The sequence below is a fragment of the Rhododendron vialii genome, chromosome 9a, assembly GCF_030253575.1.
Source record: "Rhododendron vialii isolate Sample 1 chromosome 9a, ASM3025357v1".
Taxonomy (NCBI): Eukaryota; Viridiplantae; Streptophyta; class Magnoliopsida; order Ericales; family Ericaceae; genus Rhododendron; species Rhododendron vialii.
In genome coordinates, this window is record NC_080565.1 from 24566052 (window position 1) to 24582128 (window position 16077).

Consider the following 16077-nt stretch of genomic DNA (forward strand, 5'->3'; position numbering starts at 1 on the left):
GGAACCAACTTTTGAATTGGATTAATGATTTTTTTTTAATAGATTTTAAATTATTTATTTGTCAGCACAGGATTATTAAAAATGGAAAAATGAAAAGTAATTATATAGATTTTTAAAAGAATTTGATTCAAAGTACCTAAGGCCTTGTTCAGTTTAGGTTTTGAAGAAGATTTTTGAGAATAATGAGTGGAGCAAGAGAGAGAGAGAGAGAGAGAAAATTTATAAAAAGTTTGCAAAAGATAAAAATGAATCAAAAGAAATATGTTACTCCAGGTGAAAGTGAAACCTCCCCAAAATCAAATTTGTAAACCAAAAAAAAAAAAAAAAAACCATATGAAAGCAATTTTTTTTGATAAATCAATAATTTATTAAATTGTATCTGTTCCTTTTATTTTTTCACTAATTTATCTCGTGAGGTCAAATAAAAAACTGGAAATTTTAAGAGAAAGAAAACGTCTCTTTTTGTTCTCTCTCTCTGCTTTTCTTTACTCCCAAAACTTGGCATAAATATAGCATGAGATCAATTTCATCGTGTGGTTGGTCAACTAAAATAAATACTAAGACAATTAACAAGATGCAATTTCATGCTAAGATAAAGAAAATTGAAAAAAAAAATGTATGGGTTGTGCAATTCGCGAACTATTTTGATTCATAATTGGAAGTATGGCTACATGGGGTACAAGATTACGGCCTACATTTTTAGGATTTTGTCTTGTGCGAAAAATTTCAATTCTCATCTCAACTGAACTCCTGAATTAAACGCTTTGGGTCCACTCCCAACCCAACTTCAGAATGAACTAATTTGTTCATTTTAGGGAACTCGCCAAGAATATTTATACCAAAAAGAACATATTAAACACGGACCTTGCACTAACACAACTAAACTATTAACAATCATCGGTCTGTTAGTGAGGAGTGCTCTTTTAGAGCTCCATTGGTCTAACAATCATCGGTTATTCAATTATATTTATCTTAAAATTTAAAGTTTCGATTTTTAAGGTTGCATTATTATCCCATTAAGACGACACATTCTCATTTTAGTTTCAAATTCCACGAATCTCATAGCATTCCTGACAAACATAAATATATAAAATTGCTCATTTCCATTCACTTAATTTGCATTAATTTAGTTCATGCATAGTACGGATTTGTTGCTAATTTGTCCTCAAAAGAAAGAGAAGTACGGTATTGACAATCCCATTTAGCGTTTTGAACGTTTTTTCTGGTTATACATAGATGGTAAATTGCTCGAATTTGGGGAGCCGAGAGCTGATCAATTGCTCGAATTTGGGAAGGATCGGCCTCAATACCGTGCCGGGAGACGAGATGGCCAAGAAATTTGCCGGAGCTGACGCCGAAGACGCATTTCTCGGCATTGAGGCGGAGTTTGTGGCGCTTGAGTATCTCAAAGACTTCGGCAAGGTGAGTTAGATGATCACCGGCGCGAAGATTTTTAACCACCATGTCGTCAATGTATGCCAGCATAGTGTCGCCCAGTAATTGCTCGAACATCTTGGTTATCATTCGTTGGAAGGTTGCTCCGGCATTTTTCAAACCGAAGGGCATTACGAGGTAACCGAAGATCCCGTGGGGGGTAATGAAGGCGGTGTTCTCGATATCGCCTTCGCTCATGGCGATCTGGTGGTAGCCCCGGTACGCATCCAAAAAGCTGAGTCGCTCGTGACCAGAGGTGGCGTCGACAAGCTGGTCGATTCGGGGAAGAGGAAAGAAGTCCTTCGGGCAAGCGTCGTTAAGGTTGGAGTAGTCGACGCAGACACGCCATTTGCCATTCTTCTTTTTGACTACAACGGTGTTAGCCAACCACTTGGGGTATTGGACCTCTCTGATTGCCCCAGCGTTTAGGAGTCGGTTGACTTCTTCAATGACGGCCTCGGAGTGAATAGGAGAGGACCGTCGTGCCTTCTGTACGACCGGTCGCTTGGTTTTGTCGATGTTGAGCTCGTGGCAGATGAAAGAGGGGTCGAGCCCCGGCATCTCGTAGGGAGTCCAGGCGAACACTTCAATGTTTCGGTTGAGAAAAGCTACCGTCTCGTTCCGATCAGTGTCACTAAGTGAGGAACTGACAAGGAAGAAGCGGGAGCCGTCCTTGGTGATTGAGATTGTGGCCACATCTTCGACGGTTTTGTCGTCGGGGGATCTGCCGACGTCCTCCAAAACTGGGGCTTCTGGTGCTTCAATGAGATTCACCCGGGGGGTCTGCTTGGTGCTTCGGACAGCGTTGACGTAGCACTGCTTGGCCGCGGTCTGGTCTCCGTACAGGTCTTCCTGGTGCCCATTAGTGCCGATGAAACGTACCACTTGGTGATAAGTGGAGGCAATCGCTTTAAGCCTATGCAGCCAGGTTCGACCGACAATGGCGTTGTAAGGGCCAGGGACGTCGACCACCACAAAGTCTATTTCAAGCGTTACCGAGCCGGCATGGACAGGAAGAGTGATCATACCGATGGGCCAGACAGGAGCTCCGTTGAAGCCGATAAGGGGAACTTCGGAAGGACGGAGGTCGGTCTCGGGAATCTTCAGATCCTTGAAAAGGGAGTAGTACATGACTTCGGCCGAGCTGCCCTGGTCTACGAGGACGCGACGGACGTTGAAATTTCCGATGCGTAGCGTGACCACGAGGGCGTCGTTGTGGGGAAGCTGGACGCGGTCGAGATCCTTCTCGGTAAACGTTATCGTCCATTTGGAGCCGTCGTCGGTTCTGGGGCGCTTCGGTTCGGGGCCAACTAGCATGACCTGCTTGGAGGAGGAGGCTTCATTCAATTCTGCCCGGATGACTCGAGCGGCTTCGGGGTTCAAGGGACCGTGTATGACGTTGATTGTCTGTACCTCTTCCTCGGTATGTGATTCGGTCCTCTGTGTCCGAGCCGTCGTCTTCTCGTGATCGATGAAGTTGCCGAGGTGGCCACCAGCAACAAGCTGTTCCAAGTAGGCCTTGAAGGGCTTGCATGCTGTGGTGAAGTGACCTTGCTCGCTATGGTAGCTGCATCGAACGATGGGATTCTTGATTTTCCCATTTTCGGTTCCGAGCTTTTGATTGGGGAAGGAGAAGAAGGGCTGATCCTTCACTTGATCAATGATCCGGTAGATGGGAATGGTGAAGACGGTCTTTTCGGCGTTGAAGTCACTTGGCTTCGGCCCCCTCCTCGGCGACTGCTTGATTGTGTTGACGTGTTTCTTCGGGGTTGAGACAGGTGCGGGGGCCGGTATGGATACCGAAGTGTTCAACGCTTTTGAACTTGTAGGCTTCCCGATGCCTCTCTCTGCCTTGGACTCGATGAGCTGACACCAGTTCTCGATTCGAGTCATAAGGTCCTTTTTAGAGTTCGGCTTATGGCGAGCGAGGTCGTCGTAGACTTGCTCGTCCTGGGATGTGAGACCGAGCTTGAATCCTCGGGCAGAGATGACACCGTCGCAACCTTCTATCTCATTGAACAACTCTCAATAACGGCCGGCGTACTGCCGAAGCGTTTCGTCGTTCCTCTTACGGAGGGCTAAGAGGGAGTCGATCTCCTTCTCGTGCTTGTTGCTCGTTACGAACCGTGCCATGAAGGCGTCACAGAGGGAGTCGAACGAGAAGATTGACCGAGCCGGGAGTTGATTGAACCAGGTGAGGCCCAGGTTGCCGAGGCTTGCTGGAAACACTTTGCACAGGAAAGCATCGTCCGAGGGTTCATTCCGAAGAAACAGAGACATGACGATTTTATACTGGACCAGATGAGTGTACGCCTCGGTCTTGCCGTCGTATTTGGCGAACTTGGGTTGGGAGAATCCTTTGGGGGGGGTAACCGAGTCGATCTCTCTTGTGAATGGAGAGGTCGAGAGTCGTGCAAGTCGCGCATCGCGATGAGGTCGGATCGAACGGTCGGGGCCGTTTGGACGCTCAGTCGCTGTACACTTCTTGGGGACGAGTTTGTCCAATCGTTCGTGCTCCTTTCTCTTTGGATCGATACTAACCGATTTTCTGGGAAAACGCTCCTGGCGATGATGTCGGTAGCTATCCCGAGCGGAAGCCTCGAGGCGCTCGGTGACCGGGCTCCTGCTGTTTGCGCCGCCGGGGTGCGAGACGATGGGACTTCTGGCTCGGGGGCCCTTCAGGCGCTCCCGGTATCCTCTAGTCTGGATCTCGACAAGGCCGTCATCTCCCCTGGATGCCCTTGTGAGGCTAGGGGTAGATTCCCGGCCTGTCCTGCCCACAAGGACGGAGTGGGTGGAGGAGGCAGAGACGCTCCCACCACCGAGCCTGTCAAAGGCCGATGGCCTCCTTCGAAGTTGCACAGGAGAGCGAGAACGGTCCCTGCGCGATGTTTCTTTTGGGGCTCGTGTGTCCACCGGTCTTGGTGACTCAAGACGATCCTTGACTGAAGGACGGGATCTGTGCTCTAGCAGGTGACCGGCTTCGTGACTGCGTGGGGGGGTGCGACGGTTTGTTCTTCCGCCGCGGCTCCCGGAGGAATGAGATGGGGAGATGAGGAGGTGTTTGATCTCCGCCAACTCGTCTCGGACGTGTCTGTCGCGGTCTACAACCGTCGTGAGATCGTCGATTTTGCGCTCGAGATGGCGGATGTAGGAGTGGAGCTCGGAGGATGGGCCTGCGTCTGGAGCTGACGCTCCGGCGCCAACTCCGATGGATATGTGGTTCTTTCCATGGGCCGCCGCTCCGCCAGAAGCCAGGCTGTGGTCCACGAGGGAACCGAGCCCGTGGGCGGTTCCACCGTGATGTGCGTCGTCGATCTCCACCATGTTTGATTCTGGATGTTTTAACGGAGCAGATGGGGGGAGGTGAAAGTTGAAAGGATGGCTAGATCCCCAGCAGAGTCGCCAATTGTGGGGGTTCGATTTAGGAGATGGGACCTTCGCCTGAATTAGTACTTCACTTCCGCTACTCCGTTCCTCCGCTGCTGACCCTGCAACAAGTCACTAAGGCTGGAATAGCCTAGTGACCCTCCGACGATCAAGTTAGATGTAAGGAGAGATGTTTTTAGGTCTAGGGTTAGGGTAAGATGGCATACCTCTCAAAGATGAATATCCCTTTGTATTTATAGACCTAGGTTAACTTGGGCTCCAAGCCAGTGCGTGGAGGTCACGATTAGGTAACCGCCCTTGGTGACATCATAGATGATGCCACGGGATAAGACGGTTACGAAGCACATGGGCAGATGATCCTTTTCGCCACGTATCGCTCATGGTCCCCTCCTGCTATGCTGCATTCTGCCAAAAAACCCAAACGGAATCCACACCTCGGTAACTAACCGAAGTGTAAACAGGAGACTTGACGCCGAGCGAGTAAACAGAAAGATATACACAGGCCCATGTCAATATGAGGCCTCGGTTGATGGTGGTCCGGTTATATTATCGAGACAATTACCGAAGCCTCCACAGATGGGAAATGTGAGATGGGATGGTGGAGTGGGGGTGGCGTTAAGGGGGAGTTTCCGAGAGAAATTTTGTTTCAAAATTGTAGGATTTTTGTCTAAGTTTTATTTAAAAAATAACCCAAGCGCGAATTGAACTAAGTTGTCAACATATATTACCAATGACAGGTTTACGTTCTCACAAACTCTAAGCATAAACATGTTTCATTCGCTTTGCCAAAACGTCTCGATTAGCACCGTAGGGTTTAACGGGGGAGATTTTCGAAGGAACAATACGAAGAGGGCATATTTGCATACCAAGTCACCAAAATTGTACAAAGGGCGGAAGGGAAACAATCGGGCAAAGGAAGAGACCTTGTTTGTCCGGACATTAGCCAAAGAGAATATAGTTCACACATGACGAGGTAGCAGCATTTTTGCACTCCAACTAAGTGAAACCATGCATAGGAGCTCACATGCTTTGCATATAGAAATGAAGTACAATATGGCACCATGCCACGATGATCAATATTTGAAATAGGAAAAATTTTTAAATGGCACCTGAACTTTTGTTCCAATGTCACAGAAACACTTAAACTTCATTTTATATCAATTAAACACCTAGACTTCCAAAACATCTAGACACCTGCCCTTAGCCTCCATCCATTTCCTTCACAAATCTGCTGAAGTGGCACATTTCAGGCATTAAATGGGCCCACTTGACATGTTAGGAAGTAAACTCATTGCACACAATCCCCTTATTCTCTCTCTCTCTCTCTCTCTCTCTCTCTCTCTCTCTCTCTCTCTCTCTCCCATCCACCGCCCAACTCCCCTCCACTCCTACTCCTCCTCCGAGGCTGCCGTAGAAGCGGTTAACTCCATTGCCTTTCTCACTCACTCACTCTCTTTCTTTCTCTGTACATCACCACCAAATCCCAGTCACTATACAACAGTGCGCCGTGTGCATCGTGTACCATGAGCCTCCAATGTACTATCTAACTGGAAGATCCATCGGGAACTTCTCTGATTGCACCGTGTACCCGTCGATTTACGCCGCTGCCTTCGCCAACCGGTTTGGCTCCGCCAATCACGGTATGGCTCAGTGTTTCTTCAGTTTCAATTTGTCAATTCCTCCGGTTCCAGTAATAACCAGAGAAAGATTTTGATTTGGATAGTTGTGATACTTTTTGTGATTTTTCTGTTCCTGAGTTTTGTGTTTTGTGGAACAAATTGGAGAAAAAGAAGAGGAAAATTATTTGTGAAAAAAAAAAACCAAGTTTAGCTGTTGAAATAGAATTGATTAACCAGAGTGAGAGAGGCGTGTAGAAAAACGAGTTCCGGTGAAAGGAGGGGGGCGTGAAGAGAGAGAAAACAAGGGGATTTTGATCGTGTACTTTGCAATGATTGATTGTTGTGTGCCAATGGGACAGTTAACAAGAGAAAAATGCCACGTCACCACATTTGTTGACAAATTGGACGGAAAACAAAGGCAGGAATCTTAATTTGGAGATTTTGAAAGTCTAGGTGTTTAATTGATATAAAGTGAAGTTTAGATGTTTCTGTGACATTGGAGCGAAAAATCAGGTGCCGTTTTGAAATTTTCCCTTAGAAATAACAAAAACATTCCAAGGAATGTACATATTCTCCCATCTACCAAACATGAGAACTAACTCGTACATACACTGATACAAGGGTACCCTGGTCCATAAACATAATACCTCCATCCCAATTTATTTGCCCATATTCTAGAATCCAACTTATTCAGGGAACACCATCCCATTCCCTTCGATTCTGCTTGATCTTTCTGAAAATGCCCATCAATTCAAACTGGACTTGTCACTTCAATAGAAGAGGAGAGGGCAAACGCAAAATACAGTACAAATTATTTTTTCTTCTCCTTTTTAAAAATAGACAAACTATTGAAACATCAAAAAGTGAGAAAATAACCAAAAAAATTTGGGACGGAGCACTAGTTCATAACCAAGTGCGGCAAGGTGGGCGATCAAATGAACATCGCAATCTATAGTTTCTTATTTTCTACAAGCATCCAACATGGAACAAATGCTTCAACAATTTACAAGCCTACAACTACTACTAAACCTTCCAGGTTCACAACTCAATGGAAAATAAATAAATACATAGGCCAGCCCCAGAATACACAATTATGTTGGCAAGATGCCTTTGTGTCCGGCACCAGCTCAATCTGTTGAAACTTGGAGTTTTTGACACAACTTATTCCCTAAAGACTAGTTAAAACGACAATAACACTTGCATGGAAGTATTAAAAAGAACCTGTCCAAGCAATTTCAGACAACCACCTTCTCAACGGGGCATTCTTGCAATGTTTAACCTCCCTTCTTTGTTGAGTCTGAATGGAAGCACTGATGCACTTTAGTCCTAACATAAAAAAAAAATTGACTTTAACTTCAATCTCTCCTGACTTTTGGCTGATATTGATACACGCCTACGATAAAAATCAGAAGTTCTGCTCTGCAAGCCTGTTACTGGAAAGGATTAGAATCAGACCATTAACCAATGATATGAAAATATACACGCAATACACAATGGACACAATATCACAGTCAAATCACTCACTAAAGAGTCCCTAATTACTACCAACATTGTCAGTGTCAAAAACTCAAAACCCACATGAATTAATCAACATGGGAAATAATATCCTCCACATATTCATGGATGGCATGATAGAGCTTCCACGAGAAAGAGGAATCATGTCCTCCACATAATTCACAGGAAAGAACTACAACTGAAAAATGCCAGTAGAAGTGAGTCCAGTGACTCCACTACAGTGCATACTCCCCCTCCCCAAACCTCTGTAAACCATAAGACTAGCCTAGAGCACCAGCAGTCTTCCACCTCCCAATCTTGAACTTCCTACCAAAGTTATGACCACCCTTCCGAAGAAGATATTCATCAAAGTCTCCCACCCCACTGAATGCCCCTCCAAAGACCTACCCCATGAGGTACGCCCACCACTACCAGGCCACCACACCAACACCATAACAGACAACTGCGGCCAGTGAGGCAGCACTAACTACTACCAAGCTATGATGCACAGACACGGACACGGACACGGACACCGAAACCGACACTGGGACACGGGAATTCTTAAAAAAATGGGGACACGGACACGGCAGGGGACACGCCACGTGTATATTTATTTATTTATATATATAAATAAATAAATAATTATTGTTTAACACCCAGAAATTTAAAAAAATTATAATTTGGCCCCAAATTTTTAAAAAAAAATTACAGTTTGACCCCCAATTTTTTCAAAAATTACAGTTTGGCCCCCAAAATTTTAAAAAAAATCGCAGTTTGGCCCCGGCCGTGTCCCCATCGGTGTCCCCGCCGTGTCCCCAACCGTGTCCCCCTCAAAATTTAATATTAAAATATGATAGTACGTATCTCCGAGGTGTCCCGCCGTGTCCCCGTGTCCTGACACTGCGATTCTTCGGCGTCTAGAGGTGTCGGTGCTTCATAGCTACTAAGCCAAAATCCACTAGTGGCACCACTACACCTCCACCTTCGTAACACACAGATCGTGCATCTAGGCATGTAAGGAAACCATGTTTCATTCCACAGAAATTGGGGTCACGGTTCCACGGCATAACGTCCCTTGAGTTCCTCAATTTTTGGAGTTATAGGGAGACCGATATTCCAGGGAAAAACTTTCAGAGATGAGCAACTTTGTGCATATAATATTGTCAAATGTTTGGTCTGTTTCCGGTCCCCCACCTGATCGAGTGGGGATTACATGGTACTGATATTGCTTTGTTTGTATCCACAAAAAATAAAAAAGGACAAATGCCACCATAACAAATTAGACAGCCCATTCGTTTGACATTAGACAGAGTATCAAGTTCTCAATCATTGCTTACCTATGAAGCACGGATACTCCGAAACTAGTCACGTACGAGTATCGGATACGCGAGGGATACGGATACGCGCCCGATACGCCCCGATACGTATCGGATACGGCAAATAAGTATCCTGCATTTAAATTAAATATTTTTTATTTCGGATACGTTTCAGATATGCGAGGGATACGTGGGGATACGGCAGGATACATTTAGGATACGGCAGGGGTTAAAATGAAATTTTTTAAAGAATCAAGTACAAATTAAAAGGGAAAAATTGTAATAATAGCATCACTAAAAATATAAAACTTAGGAAATTATGCCCATCGATAGATCATTCCATGAACCGAACGATATTTTCCTACCCTAGATCGCTTGAACCTTTGATCACAAGGTTCTCTCTCTGTTTTATTGGTGTGGGTTTCTATTGTTTACATTATATAATAAATTATATCTAATACATACACTGGTACATAGATATATGTGTATATATATGAAGTATATTATATGCATACCGATTAGTCTATTGCCTACTAACCTGTATTTTTTTTTCTTTTTTACAAAATTCTAATCTTTTGGATGATAAGTTCCTACTCTTTTGAGATTGACATGTACTTCATGCTTGGTATTAGCAATTCAACTACTCTTTTATTTCTTATGACTTCACTTTTATGCCTAGAAGACTAATAATTATAAAAATGTATAATTTATACAGCCGTATCCCCGAAGTATCCATATCCTATTTTTTTAGGTTTTGACGTATCGCCGTATCCGTATCGTGTCGTATCCGTATCCCGTATCCGTATCCATATCCGTGCTTCATAGTTGCTTACCTACCAAAACAAACCAATCATCCTTTATCACCGGTGAAAACAACAAAACCTCATTAATCTGCAAATTTTACAACAGTAAATGAACTGATGACTTTCATATTATCTAGAGCTATTTGGTTAATAAAATATAGCACATAACAAGTAAAAGTAGTACAGTAGTAACAGTAAAGTAATTAAAAGAATATTCTTAAAGCATAAAGTTAAATACCAAAGCAAACTAGGCATACCTATTCTGAGAAAACACTCATGAGATCGTTTGGTGAAAAATTTTGTATGATGGGGATGCAAACTTTCCCATTTTCAACGAAATCCATACTTGGCTCCTGCTTCACTTTGTTCCCATTACTCCCCCCTTGGAACTTTCCATAGTCCAGGATGCCCATTGGTGATTCAGCTTCATCCACTGCAAACCTGCTCGGAATGGAATTGCCTTTACCAACAAATCCAAGATTTCTCAGTGGGCCCTGATCAAGCACTTGACCTGAATTGAAGCCATAAGAACCTTGGGTATCAGACACATTACGAGCAAACCCTGGCAATTGCCCGGCAGCAGTAGATGCTAATGTTGAGTTCTGAAGTTGCCTATTAGGAATATTATCAGCATTTATTGAGCAAGATAACATGGAAGGAGAAATGGAACCAGCACCTGAGTACCCATTCAGCACACTTGGTGTTTTCAGATTTCCATCCAATACTTGTCCAGCACCAAATGAGATATTATTTGACTGAGGAGAAACAAGACTGTAATTGATCGCAGGACTTCTACTAAAGCTACAGTTCTGATTCATTGAAGCAGGGTTCTTTCCTGCTTGAAAACTTGCTGATGGTTGAGAGGGAACCACCAGACAAGAAGGCTGCACATTAATTGAACGGCTGGGTTCTGATTGTAAGGTCTGTTTCTGCTGCTGCTGTAACATACCCATTAAGATATTACCGCTTTGAGCACCCAAACCACCAAGATTGGTGAGGGGTCCCACATTACCAGGGCCATTAGGTGGCCATCCGCCATGTGCTGTATTAACATGCTCAGCAGCTATGATGCTTTGTGGAACTTGTTTAGAAATGTTGGATGGACATCTAATCAGAGGCTGACCGTACGCCACACCCTGGTCGATAGAAATTCCTGCAGGTCCCTTAAAGGATGCCTGTAGTAGTCGCTGGTCCATTCCAGGGGAGACTAGGGTCCCAGTTGGTCGACCTAGAAGCTCAGCATGCAGAGCTGCCAATGTTTGTGGAGGAATATGACCAGAAGCAGCCAAAGCCTGAATATCAAATCCTCCTAGGGAACTGTGGTTTCCATTCTGTTCTAGAGGCCCACAACACGAATTGGGAATCCCAACTTGCTGTTGCGCTACTCCACTTAACCTCTTCAAATATAGTCTGAACTTCTGCATACAGCGATTCAGAAATGACAAATGCAAACATAAGGAGTTATTAAGCATTATATGCAGCAGTAGTTACATATGGTCTAGTTGCAGATTTGTAAAACCCAATAACACCAATCACATCACGGCAAACATACAATGCAAAACCTCTCAAATTGCTGAGAACTCAAATAATCAGTTGGAACCTCAAAACTCAATACGGCCTCCAATATACCAAAAAGAAAGAAAGGGTCCACACTTTTCTCTTATATCGTGTTTTAAGATAGTGACTAAGATCTCTAATGGCCTTAGAACTACAAACAATTTACTTAGGAAACCAGTATTTGATTTCTTTCTAAATAACAACAGGTAGGGTCAATGTAATGACACGCGCCTGCTAACCCTTAGCCTAACCATGTCTCTAAAAAGGTTAACCTCAAGTTAAACAACTTGGTTTTCCTTATATATCGAATTCAGTTTCAGTATTTCACCGTTTCGGGATTAGGTTGCCACAATCTCTCCACCTTAGAATGCAATGTCCTCGTTGCATTGCATTTGCCTAACAACCTTCACATGTACAACACATCATCAGCCTCGTATCAGATTCTAGAGGTGGCCCCAACCATGTAGACCAGGGTTGTGCTCTAATTTTTTCAACTGTAACGACCCGCGCCCAAGCCAACTGACCTGCCAATCCTTAGCCTAACCACGTGGCTCAAAAGATTAACCCCGGGTTATACAATAGCTGCTTGGGTTTCCTTATATATCGAATTTAATTTCGATATTTCACAGATGTGGGATTGGGTTGCCACAGTCAGTATCAGCTCTCTCACCGAAGCGAGGATTCTGCCTCTCATACTGAGAATGTATCCTATAAGCTTCACTAAAAGAAACTACTCTACAGGCCTATTCTGCGAAGCATAATCAATATGACCCATGATAGAAACTCTCTTCAATGAGCTTATAAAATTCGAGGTAGTCCAACCCCTTCCTGTTTTCCAGTTTGTATTCCTTTCCTTCTAAAACACTTTAGGTCACCACAGAACATGGAAAGGTCCTCCAATGCCAGGTTGCCTGCTCCAAATTAAAAAGTTCAAAACCCGCTTATAAATCTTTGACTAGTTCCTAAATATATAAATCTCCACCCAACACATAATTCCAGGAACATCCAATTATGCCAAAGGTAATCACATACATCTTTGGCAAGTTCCTTATGATATAGACCTTTTCTCTTTAACAGTTAAGAGGAATTAACCATTACATGATTCCATGAACATCAAATTATGCCAGAGACACAGGTCTAAGGTGCTAGACAGTATCTATATTGTCCCATTTCGAGTGCAGCTCAATCCACCTGGTGGAGGATTTTACCGTTCTTATTTTCTCAGTCTTCAAGCAATGAATGAAAAGAAACAAAAAGACGTTGGGCTTGGTGCTACATGGACAGGCGATGTATGATAATGAAATGAATAAAGCCAGCTTGTTGATAGTATTGTTCTCTCTTTTCCAAATATCCAAAATCAAAATCAAGGAAAAAACAAAAAGGAGGAGAAATTTAAAATTTAAACAATGAGAAGTTTATGCAAACAAATCACCCACATGTAGAAAGAATCATACCTGCAAATGGCTTGCAACATTTTCTCTAGTTAAACCAGGAACATTCATCAATTCCAGAATTCTCTTTGGTACAGCTTCTGAAACGAAATACAAACTAAATCTCATTACGCACAACCAAAAAACATCAAACTTGAAATCTAAAACCTTCAATAAGAGAAAGGGAGACCACGAACACTGTGCAACTCTTAAAATTCAAAGTCTTCAGCAAAAGATATATTGAGTAGATCATCAATAAGATACAAACTAAATGAAAACAAAGCAACATAAGCGATAAATTGTTAAAGATCGTACTATCAATCCCGAGTTGGTTCACAGCACTAACAAATTGTTGATGCAGCTCCACCGACCACACTACCCGTGGCTTCTTTGCTGCGGCTGGATCATCATTTTCCTGTTCACCATCATCTTCTTCTTTAGCATCCCTCCTCTTTTTTGGTATTTTTAATAATCCTTCGGCCCCTTCATTAACAGATGAAGCATATTCAGCATCATCACTTCCTCGTTTATGCCGATCGTTATCATCCAAACTACCCGAATGCTCATATTCTTTATTTTCATTCTTCTTTTTCCTGACAACATGCTGCCATATATTCTTCAACTCTTCTTCACGTACAGGCTTAATTAAATAATCACAAGCCCCATGTCTGATTCCCCTCATAACTAAATTGGTTCTTCCATCAGCTGACATCACTGCAAAACAAAACTCTATTAGTGAATAGAAACAGACTCGTAAACAACCCAAAAGCCATGAGAAGCACTACTCACTAATGACAGGAAGGTCCATCTCCAACCCAACAAGTTCAAGGAGCTTAAAACCATCCATATCAGGCATATGAACATCACTAAGTACCACATCAAAACAACCTCTCTTCTCCCGTAACAAGTTCAAGGCAACAGTGGCCTGAGAGCAAGTTGTAACTGCAAGAAAATACAGATTAGTAAAACGAACATAACCCTACCTGACATTGACATACATTCTACACAAAAATAAGTAAAACCAATAACTGCAAAATGCATAACTGAAAAAAAAATAAAATAAAATGGCCATGTGTTGAGAATATAAATAATAAAGTTGCCCCTCCCCAACAGGACTTGGGGATCTTGAATTCAGCTGTGCACTACAGCTCAGTAGTGCAGTAAAACAATGTCGTTTTGCTCCCTTTTCAGGCTGACTATTAATCTCCAAAATGATGTCATTTTCGGACAAGGACAGTAAGATACTCCTAATTCATTTGCCGCAAATCCCAATCAAAGTGCCAGCTGCTTCAATTCCTTACTACGGCTGTTGCCAACACCGCTTCATCACCATCTGTGTCTGCCAACCCCATCCACCTCCCTTGCCCTAGAAATCTACGATTTGGTTACTTGCATTTGGACTCTAGTCGAATGTTTTTGTTTGGTTCTCTTGGATGGGAGGTAAAAACAGTAGAAAAAAGAACACAGAGATGGAGAAAAGCACCCAAATTAAAGCTTATAAAAAACACGTTCAAGATCAGTTTGTTATATAGACATATAAAGTTTGAACATTTTACAATGCTCTTATGCTTTCAGAGCAAGCTCAAATAAGTTACTACTCGGCTCGAATCTAAGCTACTCAAGATCGGCTTGAATAAAGCTCATTTGAGAGGGACTTGTCACTTGTCTGAAGCTATGATCGACCATATTTTGAAGTCGTTAAGTTTTCAAACTAATTACTGTTTTTCCAATTCCCATTGTCCCAAAAGGCTTTTTCTTTTTCTTTTTTTCTTCCCTGGGAAACTATTGGGCAACTTAAAAAGGAGGCGAACCGCCCCACTAGCACCCGTCTACTCTAAAAGTTTAATCTTTCAGATGAGTTGGCGGATAACAATCTTAAACATATCAAAAGCAATCAACTTGTGCTGCTACAAACACCCCATACACCGCCGTGCTGTAAGTCAAGGCAACATTAATCTTAAAATCCTTTAGGGGTTTGGCAAGTTACATGACACAGAAAAGGAAAGGCTTTCCGAATAAGGGCTCACAAGGTCGAATCTCGCGAAGCACTCGTTCCAAACCTTGGGGTCACTAGAGTTTTCCCGGTTGTTAACTCTAAGGCAGGGATGATAAATCAAGTGAACGCAAGCTGGCCCGAACACCCGGTTTTAAAAAAAATATTAATCTTGAAATGGAGAAAGAAAAAAGAAAACGAAGAGGACTCACCGCGGTACATGCACCTCCGAAGCATTTGCTCCATAATCTTCAGGCATGTAACGTCGTCGTCCACGACGAGAACTCTCAAGCCCACGGGAAACTCGATTTCGGCCGTGCTCGACTGTGGTACGTACTGCAGGGAATCCATACCCGAACAACCAACTAAAACGCGCTTTATTATAGTATATCTCTAGACCAGAGGTCAATTCGACCAGTCCTTCGACCCCGGCGGATCAGCCCTGAGCAGCATCACAGTGGTCGCGCATCAGATCTATGGTGGTAAAGAGTCGAAGAATGAGGGAGGGAGTGGGGAGAGCGCGGTAGGGACAGCGATTTGGCGGCGGTTTTGCAGCAGATCTGTAAGGGAAGCTGCGTTGGGTGTGGTTTATTGACGGATTTTTGAGATCTAGTTTAGGGGATTTGATGGTCGGGGGATGGGGACGAAAGGTTCGAGTTCAGAGAGAGAGGACTAAGGGGAGAGAGAGAGAGAGATGAGAAAGGGAAAGGAAAAGGGAAAGAGTTTTAAATGGCAGGATAACGCGACAGCGAAGGAAAATAGTGTGTGATTTTCACATTCTGTTAGTATTTTTTACGATGACACTTTAAAATTTATTTTTTAATGTGTTTTGTTATGCATAAGTTTTATACTGAAAGATAAATTTTTTAGTGCTATCATAAAATAGTAGAATGTTAAAATTATTTTTCTAAATTAAAAATAGTTGTTTGATAGTATTTTTTTAAAAAAACATAGATTCACTTAATATGTTCATAAAAGTTTTAGAATAATATTGTAAATATCTAATGTGCTTGTTCACCGAACTTACTAGCATCTTATTAA

General features: G+C 43.1%; 1 protein-coding gene across 5 annotated transcripts; it reads right to left on the reverse strand.

The window, feature by feature from the left end:
• Window positions 1–7379: 7379 nt before the first annotated feature.
• On the reverse strand, window positions 7380–15767 carry LOC131301732 (two-component response regulator ORR21). Of its 5 annotated transcripts, none has more exons than XM_058328129.1 (7): window positions 15249–15761; window positions 13833–13985; window positions 13359–13757; window positions 13068–13141; window positions 10733–11474; window positions 10314–10567; window positions 7380–7870 (listed from the first exon to the last, which is right to left on the reverse strand). In XM_058328129.1, exons 1-6 carry the CDS (start codon window positions 15385–15387, stop codon window positions 10314–10316), a joined length of 1761 nt encoding a protein of 586 aa, XP_058184112.1. In that variant the 5' UTR covers window positions 15388–15761; the 3' UTR covers window positions 7380–7870. The 5 variants fall into 5 exon arrangements, 4 of the variants coding, with proteins under 4 accessions (XP_058184112.1, XP_058184111.1, XP_058184109.1 ...); XM_058328128.1 differs by having other exon boundaries at window positions 13068–13144; XM_058328126.1 differs by having other exon boundaries at window positions 10314–11474; window positions 13068–13144; window positions 15249–15767.
• Between the last annotated feature and the right edge of the window lie 310 nt (window positions 15768–16077).